We start from the raw sequence: 16,842 nt of genomic DNA, 5'->3' as shown, positions 1-16,842 counted from the left end.
GAGTGTGGAAAAGAAATGAAGAGACAGTTCAAGCAGGTTAGAATGGATGGAGAAAAGTGTCAAGGGTACAATGCTATAGAAAATCAGCCAGAATGAAAGGAAAGGTGTACAAGACAGTGGTGAGAACAACAATGCTGTATGGACTAGAATCAATTACAATGATGAATAGACAGGAGGCGGAGCCAGAGGTCGCAGAGATGAAGATGCTAAGGTTCTCTTTGGAAGTGACCAGGATGGCTAGGATCCGGAATGAGTCTAACAGAGGAACAGCACACGTTAGACATTTTGGAGAGATGGTCAGAGAAGACAAACTGAGATGGTTTGGTCATGTACAAAGGAGGGATAGTGAATATATTGGTAGACGGATGCTGGCATCGGAGTTGCCAGGAAGGAGGTCTAGATTTATGGACGTAGTGGACCAAATTAGTTGGTGGGAGAGAGGAGGATACAGACAATAGGGTTAGATGGAGAAAGTTGATTCGCTGTGGCGACCCCTGAAGGGAAAAGCCGAAAGGAGAAGAAGAGGAGGACCAGAAAATGGGTGTTTCAATTTAGTTAAGTTAAAGTAAGTGCTTTAATTTACAACTGGCAAAAGAGGTGGAGGTGGAGGAATGGAGTGTAAGTTTAGCCTTCAGGCAGTTCAAGAGGCATACTTGAAGCAGACCCCTCTCACGTCGTTTGGGTCATGAATCCTGTGTTAAAACCACATCATGAACCTACAGCTGGGAGACAATTGCTTCACTGCAGACAAAAGGAAACTAATTCACCAGACACCTTTCTGTGCGCGAAGTGTGGAACAAGTGTTGAATTTCTGTGCTCCCCACTCCCCACTGCCCTTCTACTTTTTTCAGGAAAATCGGGCCTGACCTGTTGCTCGCGAGTGCGCATGCGCCCATTGGGCGGGTTCGTCGGCGCTTGCCGCCCCCATCTAAACGCCTACGTCACACAGTCCTGCAACTTGCAAACTTCCCGCATCTGTAGTAAAGTTGACCAGGACGTTGCTATAGCTAGTTTGAGAATTTCGAGGGAGGGGGAAAGGCGGAAAAAGTGGCCGATTTTTTTATTTTTCTTTTAAACTTAAAGCCTCCCGCCTTTTCGTCGAAACATTCTTTCGCCGCCGTTGTGATCGTTGGGAAGAACCGGCTCACCACTTTCCCGGTACCGCGAAGATGGGACGTTTCGTTTGAGGTTCTTTTCGGATTAAGGTAAGTTTGTACCTTAAGATGTCCGTGTGTTTCAATCGGTTCATCGTAACTTATTACAATTTTCCAAAGCCAACCATCAAGCGCGCCGGCGACACGAGTTGTGGTTACTGTGTGGAGTTGCCGCCTTGTCAATGTAAATTCCGCCTACATCGCCATCCGTGTAACGTAGGCTAACAAGTCCTTAACGCCAGTGGATTTAAACCGAGGCCGTTTTGGTTAAATTCGTCCTGTATGCCCGGTTTCACCCATTTTACGTGGACGTATCCCACTCGTGTCCCGGCGCGGGCGGGTGCATGGGGTGAACTGGGGAAAACCTCATGTTCAGCGCTCTTTTGTTGGATTGTCTTTTTACCCCAACTGTGATTTTTTTTTTTTAAACAAGTTATATTTTACTTGGATCGTAGAATCCGAAAAGAAGGCGCCACATCGAATGTACCCATGTTCCGCGCCAAGGAATTCAAAAAATATATACCTGGGCGGGACGTTACTGCTACTTCCTCAAGGGCGCGTTTTCATTGGCTGCTTGGCAGGAAAAGGGCGGTACCGCGCCTTCTATCGAGCCCTGTGATTTGATGAGACATACGTAACCTACCGCCAGTAGCAATCTGGGAAATTGATAAAATGATTTGATTTGGGAGTGTTCGATACGTTATCGTAACACAGTGGCAGGATCGTAAGTGCACAAATTGCTGTTAAAAGTAACGATTTCACGTTTTGTGTTGGCAACGGTGAAGCTAGTCGAATGTCTGCTTTAAGTATTAATTATGTTGATTTGCAGCCCCAGAATAATAACGCTATACCTCTTTGCTAATCAGGGTAATTTATGCGAAATTGTTGGATTCTCTACTTTAACTATTGCACTTATTGGACGCCTGTGTTATGTAGAAGAATTAATATTTTTCAGTATTTATTTTTGATGAAAATGCCAAGAATATTGCTTGGATTGGTGTTTATCATGATTTACATCAGTGGTTCTTGGGGGAAAATCTCTGTATATATTACTATGAACTTTTAAACTTGCATTTTAAATGTTATCATTTTTTTCTTCGGATTCTTAATGGATGATGATAACATTGTAGCACAAAATTAGTCAGAAAACGGTCCTAATATAATTGATGTCCCTTTTGCATCATCAGCAGTTCACCATGGGGCCCCTTGCCACACCTAAAAAGGGAAGGGAAGCAGGGTCTGTAGACCCCTGGACCCCAACATCCAACCTGAAAATGCTCATCAGCGCAGCTAGTCCTGACATTCGTAATCGAGAGAAGGAGCTCAACTTGGACTCTGAGAGGCCGGAAGGCCAAGAATTCATGCAGGTACATAAAAAAAATGCAACAGCTTTGATAAAAACTTGATGGCCAAGAGTAACACAATGTAATTACCAATCCGTTGTCATTTATGCTGCAGGAGAATGAAAATGGAGACGAAAGTGAGAAAATGATCAGCAGAAAAGAAAAGAGTCTCGGTTTACTCTGTCATAAATTCCTTGCCCGCTACCCAGATTATCCTAACCCTGCCCTCAACAATGATATCTGCCTGGATGATGTGGCCACTGATCTTAGTAAGTACCCTTTATGTCATTCATTTATTTTTGGAAAAAGGTTTGTGCCAAATATTTGACTCATCAGCAACTGACCCTGTGGTCCCCAAAACAGATGTGGAGCGAAGGCGTATCTACGACATCATGAATGTGCTGGAGAGTCTGCATATGGTCAGCCGCTCTGCAAAGAACCGCTACATTTGGCATGGTCGGACCAATCTTGCCAAGACCTTGGTTATTTTGAAAGGAGTCGGGGAGGAGCACAGGTACGGCCAGCAGATGCAGCAGATCCGTCAGCGACTCTTGGACAAAGAGTATGACTTTGATGGGGAGGAGAAGGAGAACAAAGAAATGGAGGAGTTAGAAAGTGGGGAACAAAAGGAGCTGTTCTTCATTGAGCTTCCAGGAGTAGAGTTCAAAGCAGGTTAGACACTACTATCTTTTGCTCTATTTTAGAGTTCACTTACAGATCTCATTATACTGCAACCTCTGCTTTCCCTTTTGACGGCTCCCTTCAGGAGTCACTACAGTGAATCAACTACCTTTCATTTAACCATATTGTCCGTATTCTCTTGTCTCACGCCAACCATTTTCATGTCCTCTTTCGCTCCATCCCTAAATCTCATACCTTGACATTGGAGCTCATTTTATTATGTGAATATGTCTTTCTTCTAATATGCTTGTGATGGTGAATTGTTCTGCATGATGCAGTTTATAGTATGAATAAAAAAATTACATTGACAGCACTTCATACATTTTGAATTATCTTGCTAATCCTTGATTTTGTGTCTGTGTGAAAGTATGCTTTTTCACTCTATTTGTTTCTCATCACTATTTTTCTGTGATTATCTCCCTCAGCCTCTGTAAATAGTCGTAAGGACAAGTCTCTCAGGGTAATGAGCCAGAAGTTCGTCATGCTCTTTCTGGTATCCAATCCTCGTGTGGTCAGTCTTGATGTAGCAGCTAAGATCCTGATTGGAGAGGACCAGAGTGCCGATCAGGATAAGAGCAAATTCAAAAGTGAGTTTTGAGATTTGAGATGCTTTTAAAAGTGCGCTTTTGCTCATTGCATTTTGTTAGGACTTCAAACAAAACTTCCACAAAAGACTATCTAAAAGGGTTTATTTGGGTGTTTATTGTCCAGTTGTTTCTCAGAATGTCAAATATTGCCTGGATGAATGCTGAATTTGACTCCTTCCATGTCAGTGTTTACTGATATCTCAACAAGCCAGTGATATCTCAAACACAGCTGTTTTATCCATGAGTCACTCCTGTTTTTCTCCCCTAACAATATTGATAACTGACTGTTTTTTATACGTTTTCAGCTAAAGTGCGCCGTCTTTATGATATAGCTAATGTACTACGTAGCCTGAAGCTGATTGAAAAAGTCCATGTGACTGAGGAGAGAGGTAGAAAACCAGCTTTTGAATGGGTTGGTCCCGAAGAATTCTGTGAAGCCGAAGGTAAAAAGATCTCTTGTCATTCCGTTTTATATTTACCCTACACTTTGAAGTTTATTTTTAACTTAACATTTCTTAATCTTTGCTTGATACAAATTTCAGGTCTATTTAAATGTTTCCTGATCAATTATCACCTTGGTATGTTGTCAAAATTACTTTTGATAAAACAGTACACCTTTGTTTCAGACTTGGAAAGCACCACCTCTAAATGTCCACCCATGAAGTCCGGTATACTGGAGTCGCAGCCAGCTGTAGACAACTGTGCTAAAAACCTCTTCTCATCTGGGACAAAACGAAACTTCACTCGACACCCTTCTCTTATAAAACTGGCTAAAAGCATCCAGGAAGACAGGCGCAAGATTAGTTCTGCTCCCAACAGTCCTTTCAAGTGTGAGTAGTCAGTCGTCTTCCTGGGGAAAAAAACACCATTTTAAATTTTCCTTGTGATTGCCAAGGAAACCTCTCATTTTGATTCTTCTTTTGACCTCAGGCAACACACTCAGCAGTGACTTTCCAAACAAAATGGCTCAACTTGCTGCCATCTGTAAGATTGAACTTGACCAGGAGTCATGTCACGCGTAAGTGTTTTTATTCTTATCTGGCATGTTTCATGCTCCTCTTATGAAATCTAGTGCATATTTATTTATTTATAAGTACAGATCATAAAATAACAACTGGTTATTTCAAAGTTAAGCAACCCAACAAAAATCTGGATGTGATAAGTAACACTTCATATCACAAATTGAATATAGAAAATATCTGTCAGTGCAATGCATGATGGACAATATTTGGAAAATATATATATTTCCAAGCTCGGAAAAAACGTGTTTTTGGTTGCTCGTTTCTTGTGTGGTTGCAAAATGGTTAATTCTAAATTACTGGTGGGCAGAAATATTCAAAGGTCAGTTTTAGGAAACTTTGGATTATTTTGTTAATTAAAGAAAAATCATATAAAACTATTATATAATAATCAAAAATCTAAATCAATTGTGTTCCAGAACCGGACAGAAAGATCCAAAGCCTGTTCCCTCTGACAAGCACACAGCTGACAGTATGAAGTTGACCACCTCCAGTTCAATGGAACCACCTCAGAAAACTTTTCTCACTCCAACTGAACAGCCCCGAATGAAGCTCCATCTCACCCCACAAGCCCCCTTGCCAACCCAGCCCTCAGGCCCGGTGACATACATCCCTGCACAGTGCTCACCCCTGATCCCTGTGCTTTTACCTCAGCAGCAGGGCAGCGGCGCCTACGCTGTCTATTTGCCCTCCCCTTCTCTCAGGCCCAACCCTCTGACCAGGCCAAAGCCAACAAGCCTTGCCGTACGCTCCATGACCTTTGAGGAAAAGACCGGGCATAGCCCGATGGCCCAGTCGACTAAAAGCCAGTCCATCTCCAAAGCTTCAGACACCAGCCCCCTGTTGCATAAACGGTTGTTCCCAGAGTGTGCCTCGGAAAGCAGCCCCAGCAAGAACAAGAGGATAGAGCCCAACTTCAAGGTAAAGAGGAAAATATTTGACCTGTTGAAAGCACAGGAAGCATCTTTTTGTGTTTTCACGAGAGTAGGTTTCACACAAGTTCCTGTATTTGATTGAAAAAGAGGCTGGGGAGTCACACTGACCACTTGACAAGCTTGCTCTCTACCCTCTTCATCAAAGGACATGTCTCCAAAGCTGTGTGAGATCCTGCAGTCTCGCCTGAAAGCCCGTCGTGGCAGTCAGCTCTCCAGTCGGCCCTCACCCCGTGCTCTCCACCTCGACCCGGAGTTCATCAACACTCCCGGCCGAGTAGCAGCCAGTCAGACACTAGAGCAGTGCTTGGAGATGTTTCTGGAAAAGGAAGACAAAACCGTCTCGGACACTGAGGCAGGATTAACACCCGTCAGAGGCATCTCGCTCACACCTGGACAACTGAGCTCAGAGGTGAGGGCACACGTGCTCTTCACCACAACTTGCTCAGCACTGGCATTTTAATGGCAAAAATATACCTACGACTTTTGTTTGTTGATTCAGCCTCAGGATGTATCTTTTTTTCTCTTCCCATGTCAGACTTTAGTGCCAGCTGGATACTTGATCCCCATCTCTCAACAATCTCTCATCAGCTGCAAGGAATTTCAAGCCTCAGCTGGAGAAAGTAATAAGGCCCAAACTCCCACATATAACATCTACAAAACACCAACAGCAGGTAAATGTTGCATTTTTAAATAATATCATTTAAATTGATTTCTGTATCAATTCTGTTATTAGGAAATAGTTTAGCAAGACTTGAGTAAAACTTAAAGAGATATTGGAAGGCCAGGTCTACACCTACATGCGACATTTAAAATTGATCTTTTTTTCCCTTCAATAGGCTCTAGACCTCCTTCAGTCCAGGAAGTTACACCCACTAGTCTTCGTCAGGCCCCTCGTCTTCACAGCCCCAGTCCTGCCATTCTCAACTTCACCCTGCAAAATCTGGGTCTGATCTCAGGCTCTAGCCCAGGAAACAATTTCACATTACCCCAAACTCCTGAGCGTTCCACCGGCCTGCCCAGCCCGCTAACTCTGCAGCAGAGGGGAATGGTCATCATCAATCCTTTGTCACCTACACCGGTCCCGCAGACTGTTTCAACACAACCATTAACTCTAATCAGTGTTCAACAGGTAAATGTTCATTTAGTTATGGCAAATAATCATCAAGCTCCTTCAAACACACTAAAATGTAAACATCATTCCATAGATTTTATTATTTTAAAATGGATCTTGATCTTGGAAACGGCTTGGAGTGTTGCATAGTAGTTAGCATTTAGAAAATTATCTGGGAGTTCCTTTAAATTTCTTAATCTTGAGAGAACCCATTTAAAAGGTGACATTATAAATTAGTATTAGATAGTTGATAATTGGTCATGAAAAGCTCACGTATACAGTGTTTTGTTTTGCTCCGAGAATCATACGTCACTTATTAATTTTCAAGACTGTCTTTCTAAAGAGTTATGGAATTCCAAGCAGTTTTTAATATTCATAGCCGATCTGGAACTAACAACCACTACATGTACAATAACCATTCGTATTCAACCGACTTGTTCTTTATTACTCATGAATGATCCATTTTTAAAATATTGTTGATATACCGTCTTGTTGAGGTTGGGATTGTGGCTTTCAAATTTCAAATCAGTTTGGCAGACCCATATAGTTAAGCTTATAGGCTGATAATGTGGTGTATGTTGTTAACACTTGTTGGCGGGGGAAATAAAAGAAAAATGCCAATTTGTTAAAACAATCAAAGGTTTTATGAGCAGAAGTGCCCTTTCATTTCTAGAACTCTGTTCATATATGGACAGAGGCAAAAATAGTTTTACTACATCTTTGCATTGTCTATCATAGTCAGAACATAGTTTTCTAAACTAATTTTTAATCAACAGCAGTCAAACTAACCCAATGCCCTCTGCTTTTGTCTCTAGTCTCTGATGACCACACCCAAAGGGATGGGGCTCCCTCAGCACAGCTTCTTCCAAACACCTGTCCCCCTCTCGCCTCTGGCTGCTGTGGTAACCACAGGCGGACAATCAACCACCAAAACTGTTTACATCCCTCAAAGAAAGCTGGAAGTCAGCAATGAGGAGCCTCTCTGATGTCTGTTTACATTGTGTGTGTGTGTGTGTGTGTGTGTGTGTGTGTGTGTGTGTGTGTGTGTGTGTGTGTGTGTGTGTGTGTGTGTGTGTGTGTGTGTGTGTGTGTGTGTGTGTGTGTGTGTGTGTGTGTGTGTGTGTGTGTGTGTGTGTGTGTGTGTGTGTGTGTGTGTGAAGTGGCTGTTTTCTTAAGCATTTTAGAATGTTAATTTACTGAACATTGTATAGAACCCTCACTACTACCCACACTCATTCTTTCAAGATCCAATCTTAAAAAGAGCTGGGAGCCAACAAAGTAGAATTATCCCAGACATGGGGCTATTGTCATGTTCATTGTGATAATGGGACAATATTTCCCTTAATATGTTATAGAGTTTCCTTTTAATTCTGTACTTATCAGGACCAAATGGCTCCTGAGGCTGAGATTGACTGAAAGATGTATGATTGGTAACATGATTGATTTGTACGATAATTTGCCACAGAAGATATTTGCACATATGTACATTTCTGACTTATCCTTTTGAAGATAAAAGAATATGTGAATATTTGTGTTGATTCCACTTAACTAATCAGACTTTGTGAGCGGTTTAATTTATAAGGATATTGCTTTAATTTCTAGTTCCCTGCCTGATGTTGAAAGCTTAAGGAATTTTAATACATTTTCTTGAAAGGTGTGTGTGTCTTTTTTTTATTTGGTTTTCCAATTTTTTTTTTTTTGAGAACCTCTCAGAAATAAAAATGAATAACTTGAAATTAGCTCTGAAAAAAAAATGCAGTAAGACATTGGAATTGATCACAATTCAAAACACCAATTTTGAAACATCTGTGAAAAGCTATCTAGCAATTGTGATTTCACACTTTTTACTAACAACAAAATCCATGAACAGAGAAGAAATTAGTAAAACTAAGTTGTAGTCATTTGGATGTTGGGATGTTGGGAGTTCATCCAAAGATAACAACACAATCAGTTGATATGAAACTTCCTGTTGTTGACATCAGATCCACATTCAACCAAATATCCAAATGTTAACAATGTTCATGTTAAGCTTGAACAAGTCTGATCGCCAGGTAAACCTCTGTCAGCTTGGCTCAGTTGTAACTTAACATATTTCGAGTGCCTGTCATTTGTGATCATAATCCTGGTGCGCACCATGTTGAAGCATCCCTGCAGCTGTCGGATTGGTGTTTCCTGTGCAGATCCAGAACAAATGTGTCAGTGGTTGATGTTCAGGCCACTTTCAGCCAGTGATGAAGGGTAGGAGGGCTCAGCTTTGTCACAAGCTATTTTAGGAGGATAGTTTCCCTGAAGCGTCATGGGGGTCTGGTGATGGCAAGATAGATGATATATAAGATGACTTCAGGTCTTCTGTCATGTTAGGACAAAGCAGCAGAGCCTGAATTTAAGGTAAGCACTGATTTGCTTCTTTTTCATATTATGTGATGTATAATGGTATAATGGAATATATAGGTAACTTGTATCATTCAGTATTTTCCAGCAGAGGTTGATGATGAGTACAGGTACTTGGTTTTTGTCTGATGTACAACTAAAACCTCTATTCCTGGAACAACACGTACCAGGATGGTGAGGTGATGGCCGGCCTTGGACAGGGCTGGAAACTGGGACCTATTTCAGAAGGCCACTGTACAGAAATCAAAATGATATTAATATTCTAAACAGGAAAATTCCCATAAAGCTGTGAAAAAGCTTGAAACTATACTATAGTGTTCAAGTCTGTCCTTTCAAAAAATGTATACTGAGAAAATGGCAATACTGTGAAATGGTTAGGTTGGTGGTTTAGCATATAATTGGAGCCCCTTTAACTTGATTATTTTATTGGAGTAAAAAATGAGAACAAAAGAGGTCTGTGACCTTCTCCCTACTGATATGTTTATTTTGGTAACAAGTTGGTGTAATTGCTCTCTCATTGGCCAAACAATAATCATTACATCATAGCAAGGAAAAAATGGTACCTATTTATAATGTTATATCATCATTGTTCAAATTCAACATTTAAGCCGACTACTGTTGTTCTCAGGTCAGGGTTATAGAAGTCCAGTTAAAATTTTACGAAAAATCTCCATCCCCACTTACAATGGGAAAATGTTCCTATTTCATCCAATTGTATACTATCAGATACTAAATATACCAATATACTAAGTATACCAATCAGATACTAAAAAAATGACATTTATTTTTAATCACAAATGTTCATTTGAAATATTCAAACAAAAATTGAAAAGGTTTGGAATTAAACATTTGAAACTTTCTCAAGCATTCCTCATATTAAAAATATATTTCTCTACTTCTATAAGATGCCAAACTGGGGAGGAGGGGCCAAGTGTGGAGCCTGTGACAAGACAGTGTACCATGCAGAGGAGATCCAGTGCAATGCCAGGAGTTTCCATAAGACTTGCTTCATTTGCAGTAAGAATACTTCCCTTTTGAGTGAAGAAGCTATAAAGATTTCACATAGGAATTAATTAATAAATCCTCATATTCAAATTTCTTGATCTAACCACAATTAGGGATGGGATTTTCAAGTAAATCACTTATTCAGTCTTTATCTAGACTGCTTATCGTGCAGTAGCAGAGTTGCGAGGGTGTCTGGAGCCTATCCCAGCTGAGCAAGAGGCATGATACACTGCATTTCATTATTTTGGATTTGGGGAGATTGTACAGTCTTTCATGTCATAAGAGTGAGTCAAATAGAAGTCACAAGTCACTAGTGTTTCAGCTTATATCTCCCTACTGGAGAACCAAAGAATTGCAATCAAGTTCTATTTATTCTCCCTGTACCTATATTGCTTTCACTTAGGTTTTATGTCCAGTTTTTCCACAAAAGTAAAGTACATTTCATCCCCTAAACAGTTTCCATTTCCTGATACACCAATGTTTCCATCTCCCACCCTATTCTGTGTTTTTACCGTACGTTTCCTGCATCCGTCCACCCAGCTTCTTCCACTTATCCTGCACTCAGGGTCGCGGGGGGCCTCTGCCAGCTGTCATCAGGCGAGGTACACCTCGGACTCGTCGCAGGGCCACATATATAGACAAACAACCATTCACTCACTCATTCATTCATTCGGGGCAATTTTCCCATTTTTTTTCAAATTAACCTGCATGTTTTTGGACTAATTCTAAGAGAACATTCAAACTCCACACAGAAAGGTCCCCTTGTCAGAATCGAACCAGTGCTGTGAGGGCGAGGCGCTAACCACTGCACCACCGTGCCGCCACATTTCCTTCATATTAACCGAATTTGCACTGCTGCTTTAGCACGTGTACATCCATCACCGATACTTGCTGGACAACTTACTGGAATGAAAAGTATGCAGGTATTATTGATATTTCTCCCCCAGTTCTAAGCATGCTTTGTAATTCACCTGCTCTTTGCTTCCTTTCATATTTCCTAATCTGCATGCAAATGAAGTTCTACTGCTGCCACTTATTTTGTTTATTCTGTAACTGTTTCACACCAAGCCAAAGCAAACATGTATACAGACCATCAACAATTCAAGCAGGTGTCACAGGAAGCACCAATGTTGCACCCTTTCCCAATCTCTTAAATCTAAGTCAAAACTTGTAAGCCAAACCCAACATCTGCTTTTTCACCCTTAAGCACCTTATTTTCTTGTCCTCTTAAACAATCCTAGCAGTTGCTTTGTCAATAACTCCGCTGGATTTCCATTGCCTGCAAATACAGTACAAGGCAGATTGAAATATGCTACTAAACCCACTTTTGAAGCCAGGGTTTCTACTGCAGCTCAGACTTTGCTTCTGATCCATACACTATACATTACTAGTCTATTGCAGATCTAATTTAAGTCACATAAATAGACTTAAAAGAGACTATTTTAGGTCCCTGGTTAATTCCAGGGAAGGCACCAGGGACAGCAGGGCTTGAAAGAAGAATTTGAACAACTGGGGTGGTGGGGTGTTAGAGTTGATTAAAATGTAGCCCCATGGATGCCATCAGTCATTTAACAACAAATGTTTTTTTCTCCAACATTCATTTTTCTAATGTGTCAAATTCTCCCTTTTTAAACATATTTTCTCCAAAAATCTTTTTGGATGCTATTTCCATTACTTCATAGTTCTCACCATGTTGTTCACAGGGGGTTTGATAGTCAGCAGTTTCCCCTCCTTCTGACCTGAATCTCAGCTTTGATGCAGCCAACATTTGAGTCCATCAGCACATCTCTCACAAATCACACTGCAGCAGTGTAATTCGATGAGTGTTAACTTTATCTGTCCAAACACAATCAGCCTCCAGTTGGTAGGTCATAAGTCTGTGTGACTGTTAAATTGTTCCACTGGGAACTCCGAGAGGCAAGTCTTCATCCTTTCTCAAACCTCCATTTCAAACTCTTCCTACAAATAGAAACAAAGCATCTGATGATTTGTAATGCTGCTGTTGATTGATAAAACTGACAAAATGGAAGCTTAATTTAACCTTCATCATGCTATGGTGAAATCCCTCTGAAAAAACTACTAACACAGCATCATGGTCACTGGGTTCAAAGGAGGGCAAGTAACATATACTGACTATTTGTACCATTAATTAAAATTTCCATATTATTGTCTGGTAAACTCCGTTATTCACAATAATTCTTAGAAAAAACATTGGAATTATCGGTCATCAAATCATAAGAAATGCCATGAGAAAACCGGTAACTCGTGCCAACAGTACATTAGAACATAGAGATTTCAATCACTCCAGATTTAATTCGGAGCAGAAGGATCAATGGTGCTGTTTTGTGTAGGTTAAAAAAATGCTTTTTTATTTTATCATTAACAATAAGGATTTAGTTAATTTTTGTTCATGTTAATTTGCTTAAGAAAGTTGTGACACTACAAAAGAAATTTGAATCAGCTATTGCAATTAACAAAATAACTGAATTATAAACAGTTGAATAAACCAAATTTGTCATCAATTCTTGTTCTTCTACATATCTATGATATTTGAAATGTCCCAGCCATCTCTCAGTTCCTCTCAGAATGATAAAAATTGTGTCAGTTTGATTTGAACACATTTGTCACTTTCTACCATTTGAGGGAAAAACCTCCAATAAGCCTCAGTGAGAACCCCAAGAACAGACCCCTCTCCTTGGGTGGACAGGCATGCATTATATGTTGCATCAGTTACCCTGTGTAAGTGTCGTGGAATTTTCCCCAGGCTGAGAAGTTCTTAAACAGCAGAAGAGTCAGGACACCCGTGTAATAGCGCAACACTGCTTTTATCTTGCATGCTAGAGGGGAAACGCAGAATACGGAGTTCTTTAGGAAGTCTGCACCTAAATCCCGCTGGTGGAAGGGGCAGGTCACTTGTTTATAGTCCTTGGAGGTCTTCAGAGTCAGGTGTCTGAGGGGGCATTCTTTCTCAACCATTCCCATTATTTTTTTCTTTCTAGGGAGTTGACTTCTTCCCTAGTCAGGTCATTGTAGGTCACGGAAGGGGAGGGAGCAGCCCCTCCGGGCACAATCTGTCAGTCAGGGCGCCCTGACATTATCTTGCATGCAGCTGTGTACGGGACTTTTTCAAAACATGCTGCAGTTTCCTCTTTATACGTACTTTGCACGTCATGAGAGACGATATGCACATGATACACACAAACAATTCGGCAGTCCGTCAGTAAATAATTGTCTGTTACATACGTCATGAGAAGATATGCGAGTGAAAATACAAACAATTTAGCAGTAGATAATTTTCCAATTACAGTAAGATTTGTAAAAAAATAAATAGATGTTTTTCAAAAGTAATCGAAAACAACTATAAAGTCAAATTCATCTGCCCATCATTATTCTTTGGAATATTTGTGTTTTGTCTATTAGTTACCCAGATACCATGACGTAAATCAATATTAAAAATATCTGTGGATATTCTGCGTCCATTTTTCTAAGGTTATGTAACAATACACAAAATATATGGTGTCCTTGCTAAGTGACCTGCAGGAAATCTCTGGACAGCACCACAGTTGCGGCACATGAGTCTGAGATCTACTGCAAGTCGTGCTATGGCAAGAAATATGGGCCAAAAGGCTACGGATATGGACAAGGAGCCGGATGTCTGAGCTCAGATCCTGTTGGACAAATGAAGCCTCAAGAGTAAGATTTCATGTTGCATTGAATGCTCCCATATCTCAAAGCAGCATATTTTCTCAATTCACCTTAAGAACATGAACAACTAATTTAAGAATGAACTGACTTTATAAGGACAAATTTCATAGTATATTTTTCAATAAAAAAATTGTCATAAGAAGTATTTTATCTCCTCCAGCGTCAAACCACGGCCCTCTTCAGCAAATGAAAGTCCCAATAAGTTCCAGAAATTCGGAAGTTCGGACCGCTGCCCTCGTTGTTCCAAAGCTGTCTATGCGGCAGAGAAAGTGATGGGAGCAGGAAAGGTGTGTTCATCTTCCAGTTTGAACCTGCAGTCTTTCAGTTAGGGGTTTGTTTCATGTGTTATTTCTACCTGGGGTAAAACTTACATCTATAATTTAAAGCAAATTTAACCCACAGATAGCAAAAGCAGATAACTGATATCCCACTTTACTATGAAAACACTGTTGGTGCAAAATTGCATATAATAGGATAAATAATATTGCATTTGAAATATAGCACTACTTAGAAACAAGCCAATCACAATCTTTGTGTTTTGTAAAATACAGCACTAATTGACACAGTATGTGAATGATGGGTTCATTTGTGTGTGTGCAGCCTTGGCATAAAACCTGTTTCCGCTGTGCCATGTGTGGTAAAAGCCTGGAGTCCACAACAGTGACTGACAAGGATGGAGAGATTTACTGTAAAGGTGTGTTTACAAGCTTGTATCATAAACTCCCCAGTTTTGCAACCAGATGGCAGATCCTGTGATATTTCCCTTGCCACGATAACAATTAGATGTATTTAGTTTATTTAGTTTTCTAGTGTGTGTGTGCACTGTATTCAAAAAACAAAAACTGGATTTAATTGTAATTGTTTGAATGCATGGCAAACACAGCTGTCATAGTGAGCCTGAGTGGACCTACAGGGAGGATATAGAATTTAAAATAAAAAGCAGTCAATCAACAATCACCCTCGTCGTAGGAGCTGAGGAGAGATTTGGAATTTTAGAACTTGATATTGATAAATTGATAATAAAATGTTATCATACTGGAAATGAAGTAGTTTCATAGATTTGAGTTTAATGTCAGAAAGACAGACTGACCTACAAAACCTTAGAATAAATAAAGAGCATTAAAAGTATCAAGAGAATCTAAATCAACTGACAAGCTTTAGGCATCCTGTCATTGACCCGATCTCATGCTTTATTTAACTAAATAGCAATGTCAAGACATCAGAGTCCAGGTGTAAATGGTGATGCAACAAACTTTGGAATTGGAGTAACTAAAGAGGGATAAGGTTGATGAGCAATTAAGTTATGGAGAGGAATAGTGGAAACTAGACTGAGAGCAGAAGTCAGTTTTTGTGAGCAGCAGTGTGGCTTCATGCCTAGAAAGAGTACTACAGTACTTGCTTTATGAATGATGGCAGAGAAGTACAGAGAATGTCAGAGATCTCTGCATTGTGCCTCTAGGAAATGGATACAATAGGGTGCCTAGAGAGGAACTATGGTATTGTATGAGGACGTCTGGAGCGGATGAGAAGTATGTTGGACTGGTGCAGGACATGTATGCGGGCTGAAAGACAGTGGTGAGGTGTGCTTCTCTGTAACCGAGAAGTTCAAGGCGGAGGTGGTCTAAATCAGGGATCAGCTCTGAGCCCCTTCTTGGTTGCAATGATGGACACGCTGATGGATGAGGTTAGACGGGAATCTCCATAGATCATGATGTTTGCAGGTGACATTGTGATCTCGAGTGAGAGCAGGGAACAGGGGGAGGAAAAAGAGAGGTGGAAGTATGAAAAGTGAAAAATGAAGAAAACAGGTGAAGAAACGGGTTCAAGAAGGTTGGAATGGGCGGAGAAAAGTGTCAGGGGTAATGTGTGATAATTTCATCAGCCAGAATGAAAGGAAATGTCTACAGGACAGCAGTGGGATTGCCAATGCTGTGTGGTTTGGCGACAATGGCATTGAGGTTCTTTTTGCGGGTAACGATGATGGATAGGATCAGGAATGACTCAGTCAGAGGGACAGGACATATTGGGTATTTTGGACCAAAAAACTGGCTAATTAAAAAGCCTGATGGATGTATTAATTGAGCTCCAGAGTTAACAAATAATTATTACCAAAGGAAAAAACTCCAATAACTACCTTGTTTTTTTTTCTCAGTTTGCTACGCCAAAAACTTTGGTCCAAAAGGCTTTGGACTTGGAAATGCTGCCATGTTGGAGTAACAGAAGTGAAGATTTCCAGGATCCAAGAGTTTGAAACTCAAAGCTGGCTAACATCTGTTTGACAACACATAGCTTGATACAAATATTGATACAAATCCCCATATTACAAAAAATATTTTCTTACCTTCACATGTATCATGAGTTGACTACATGAAAAATAAAAAGCATGACGTGGAGACATTAATTTCTGACTTACTGCTCCAAAAATGGTCTTACTGTTTTCTTCTTTTATACCTGAGTAAAAAAGCAATTTCATATTTTATAAAGGATCACTGATTGCCAATATTCCTTGTATAATGTATATAGTACTGTAGTAATCAGCAAAAGTTACTCAAACCACTTTAGGGTTTAGTTACTTTAGGGTTCTCTCATTAATATGAGATGACTTTGAAGTGTATATTATTGAGTGTAAAACATTTCACTATCACATTTGGCTACTACCAACATTTAAAAGTAGAGGTTGAGTCTAAAACATATTTCTCAATTAAAATGCTACCTTCATGTATTTATCCTTTCTTCATTTGGTTTCAATCAGGTCTGATCAACAAAACATGGGGGATTTTACATGAAAATACCACAAAGTTTTGCATTTGCAGACAAGATATCTCATTGAATCATCTCGTTTGTAATGAAAATTACAGTGTGTTACAAATGTACCCCCATTAAATTTAGTAAATATTAACTCTAAATATAA

The 16,842-nt window shown here is 40.1% G+C and overlaps 2 protein-coding genes and 1 long non-coding RNA gene across 3 annotated transcripts; 2 read left to right on the top strand and 1 right to left on the bottom strand.

Moving 5' to 3' along the window:
• Positions 1–998: 998 nt before the first annotated feature.
• On the top strand, positions 999–8,524 carry e2f8 (E2F transcription factor 8). Its single transcript, XM_086143979.1, has 13 exons — positions 999–1,205; positions 2,342–2,521; positions 2,613–2,766; positions 2,861–3,169; positions 3,604–3,765; positions 4,071–4,208; positions 4,392–4,595; positions 4,696–4,783; positions 5,204–5,705; positions 5,865–6,128; positions 6,255–6,390; positions 6,556–6,848; positions 7,646–8,524. Exons 2-13 carry the CDS (start codon positions 2,351–2,353, stop codon positions 7,814–7,816), a joined length of 2,592 nt encoding a protein of 863 aa, XP_086000105.1. The 5' UTR covers positions 999–1,205; positions 2,342–2,350; the 3' UTR covers positions 7,817–8,524.
• On the bottom strand, positions 6,768–9,587 carry LOC147235768 (uncharacterized). Its single transcript, XR_015105933.1, has 3 exons — positions 9,389–9,587; positions 8,964–9,134; positions 6,768–6,807 (listed from the first exon to the last, which is right to left on the bottom strand). It is a non-coding gene; the product is annotated as an uncharacterized LOC147235768 (long non-coding RNA).
• Positions 9,112–16,355, top strand: csrp3 (cysteine and glycine-rich protein 3 (cardiac LIM protein)). The gene is made up of 6 exons (XM_086143981.1): positions 9,112–9,218; positions 10,127–10,238; positions 13,757–13,919; positions 14,092–14,218; positions 14,532–14,625; positions 16,084–16,355. The coding sequence occupies exons 2-6, from the start codon at positions 10,127–10,129 to the stop codon at positions 16,146–16,148; spliced, it is 561 nt and encodes a 186-aa protein (XP_086000107.1). The 5' UTR covers positions 9,112–9,218; the 3' UTR covers positions 16,149–16,355.
• Positions 16,356–16,842: the final 487 nt, after the last annotated feature.

This window comes from Fistularia commersonii, chromosome 3 (assembly GCF_037954325.1).
Source record: "Fistularia commersonii isolate RoL2024-O1a breed Wild chromosome 3, RoL_Fcom_v1.0, whole genome shotgun sequence".
In the NCBI taxonomy this organism is placed as follows: Eukaryota; Metazoa; Chordata; class Actinopteri; order Syngnathiformes; family Fistulariidae; genus Fistularia; species Fistularia commersonii.
The sequence above is the reverse complement of the archived record's forward strand: the minus strand, read 5'-3'. Positions and strand labels throughout refer to the sequence as shown.

Coding starts and splice junctions, on each gene's coding strand:
- e2f8 (XM_086143979.1), top strand. CDS start 2,351: ATGGGGCCCCTTGCCACACCTAAAAAGGGAAGGGAAGCAGGGTCTGTA. Junction 3,766..4,070: donor GGATAAGAGCAAATTCAAAA/GTGAGTTTTGAG, acceptor ATACGTTTTCAG/CTAAAGTGCGCCGTCTTTAT. Junction 5,706..5,864: donor GGATAGAGCCCAACTTCAAG/GTAAAGAGGAAA, acceptor TCTTCATCAAAG/GACATGTCTCCAAAGCTGTG.
- csrp3 (XM_086143981.1), top strand. CDS start 10,127: ATGCCAAACTGGGGAGGAGGGGCCAAGTGTGGAGCCTGTGACAAGACA. Junction 10,239..13,756: donor TAAGACTTGCTTCATTTGCA/GTAAGAATACTT, acceptor GTCCTTGCTAAG/TGACCTGCAGGAAATCTCTG. Junction 13,920..14,091: donor GGACAAATGAAGCCTCAAGA/GTAAGATTTCAT, acceptor TATCTCCTCCAG/CGTCAAACCACGGCCCTCTT.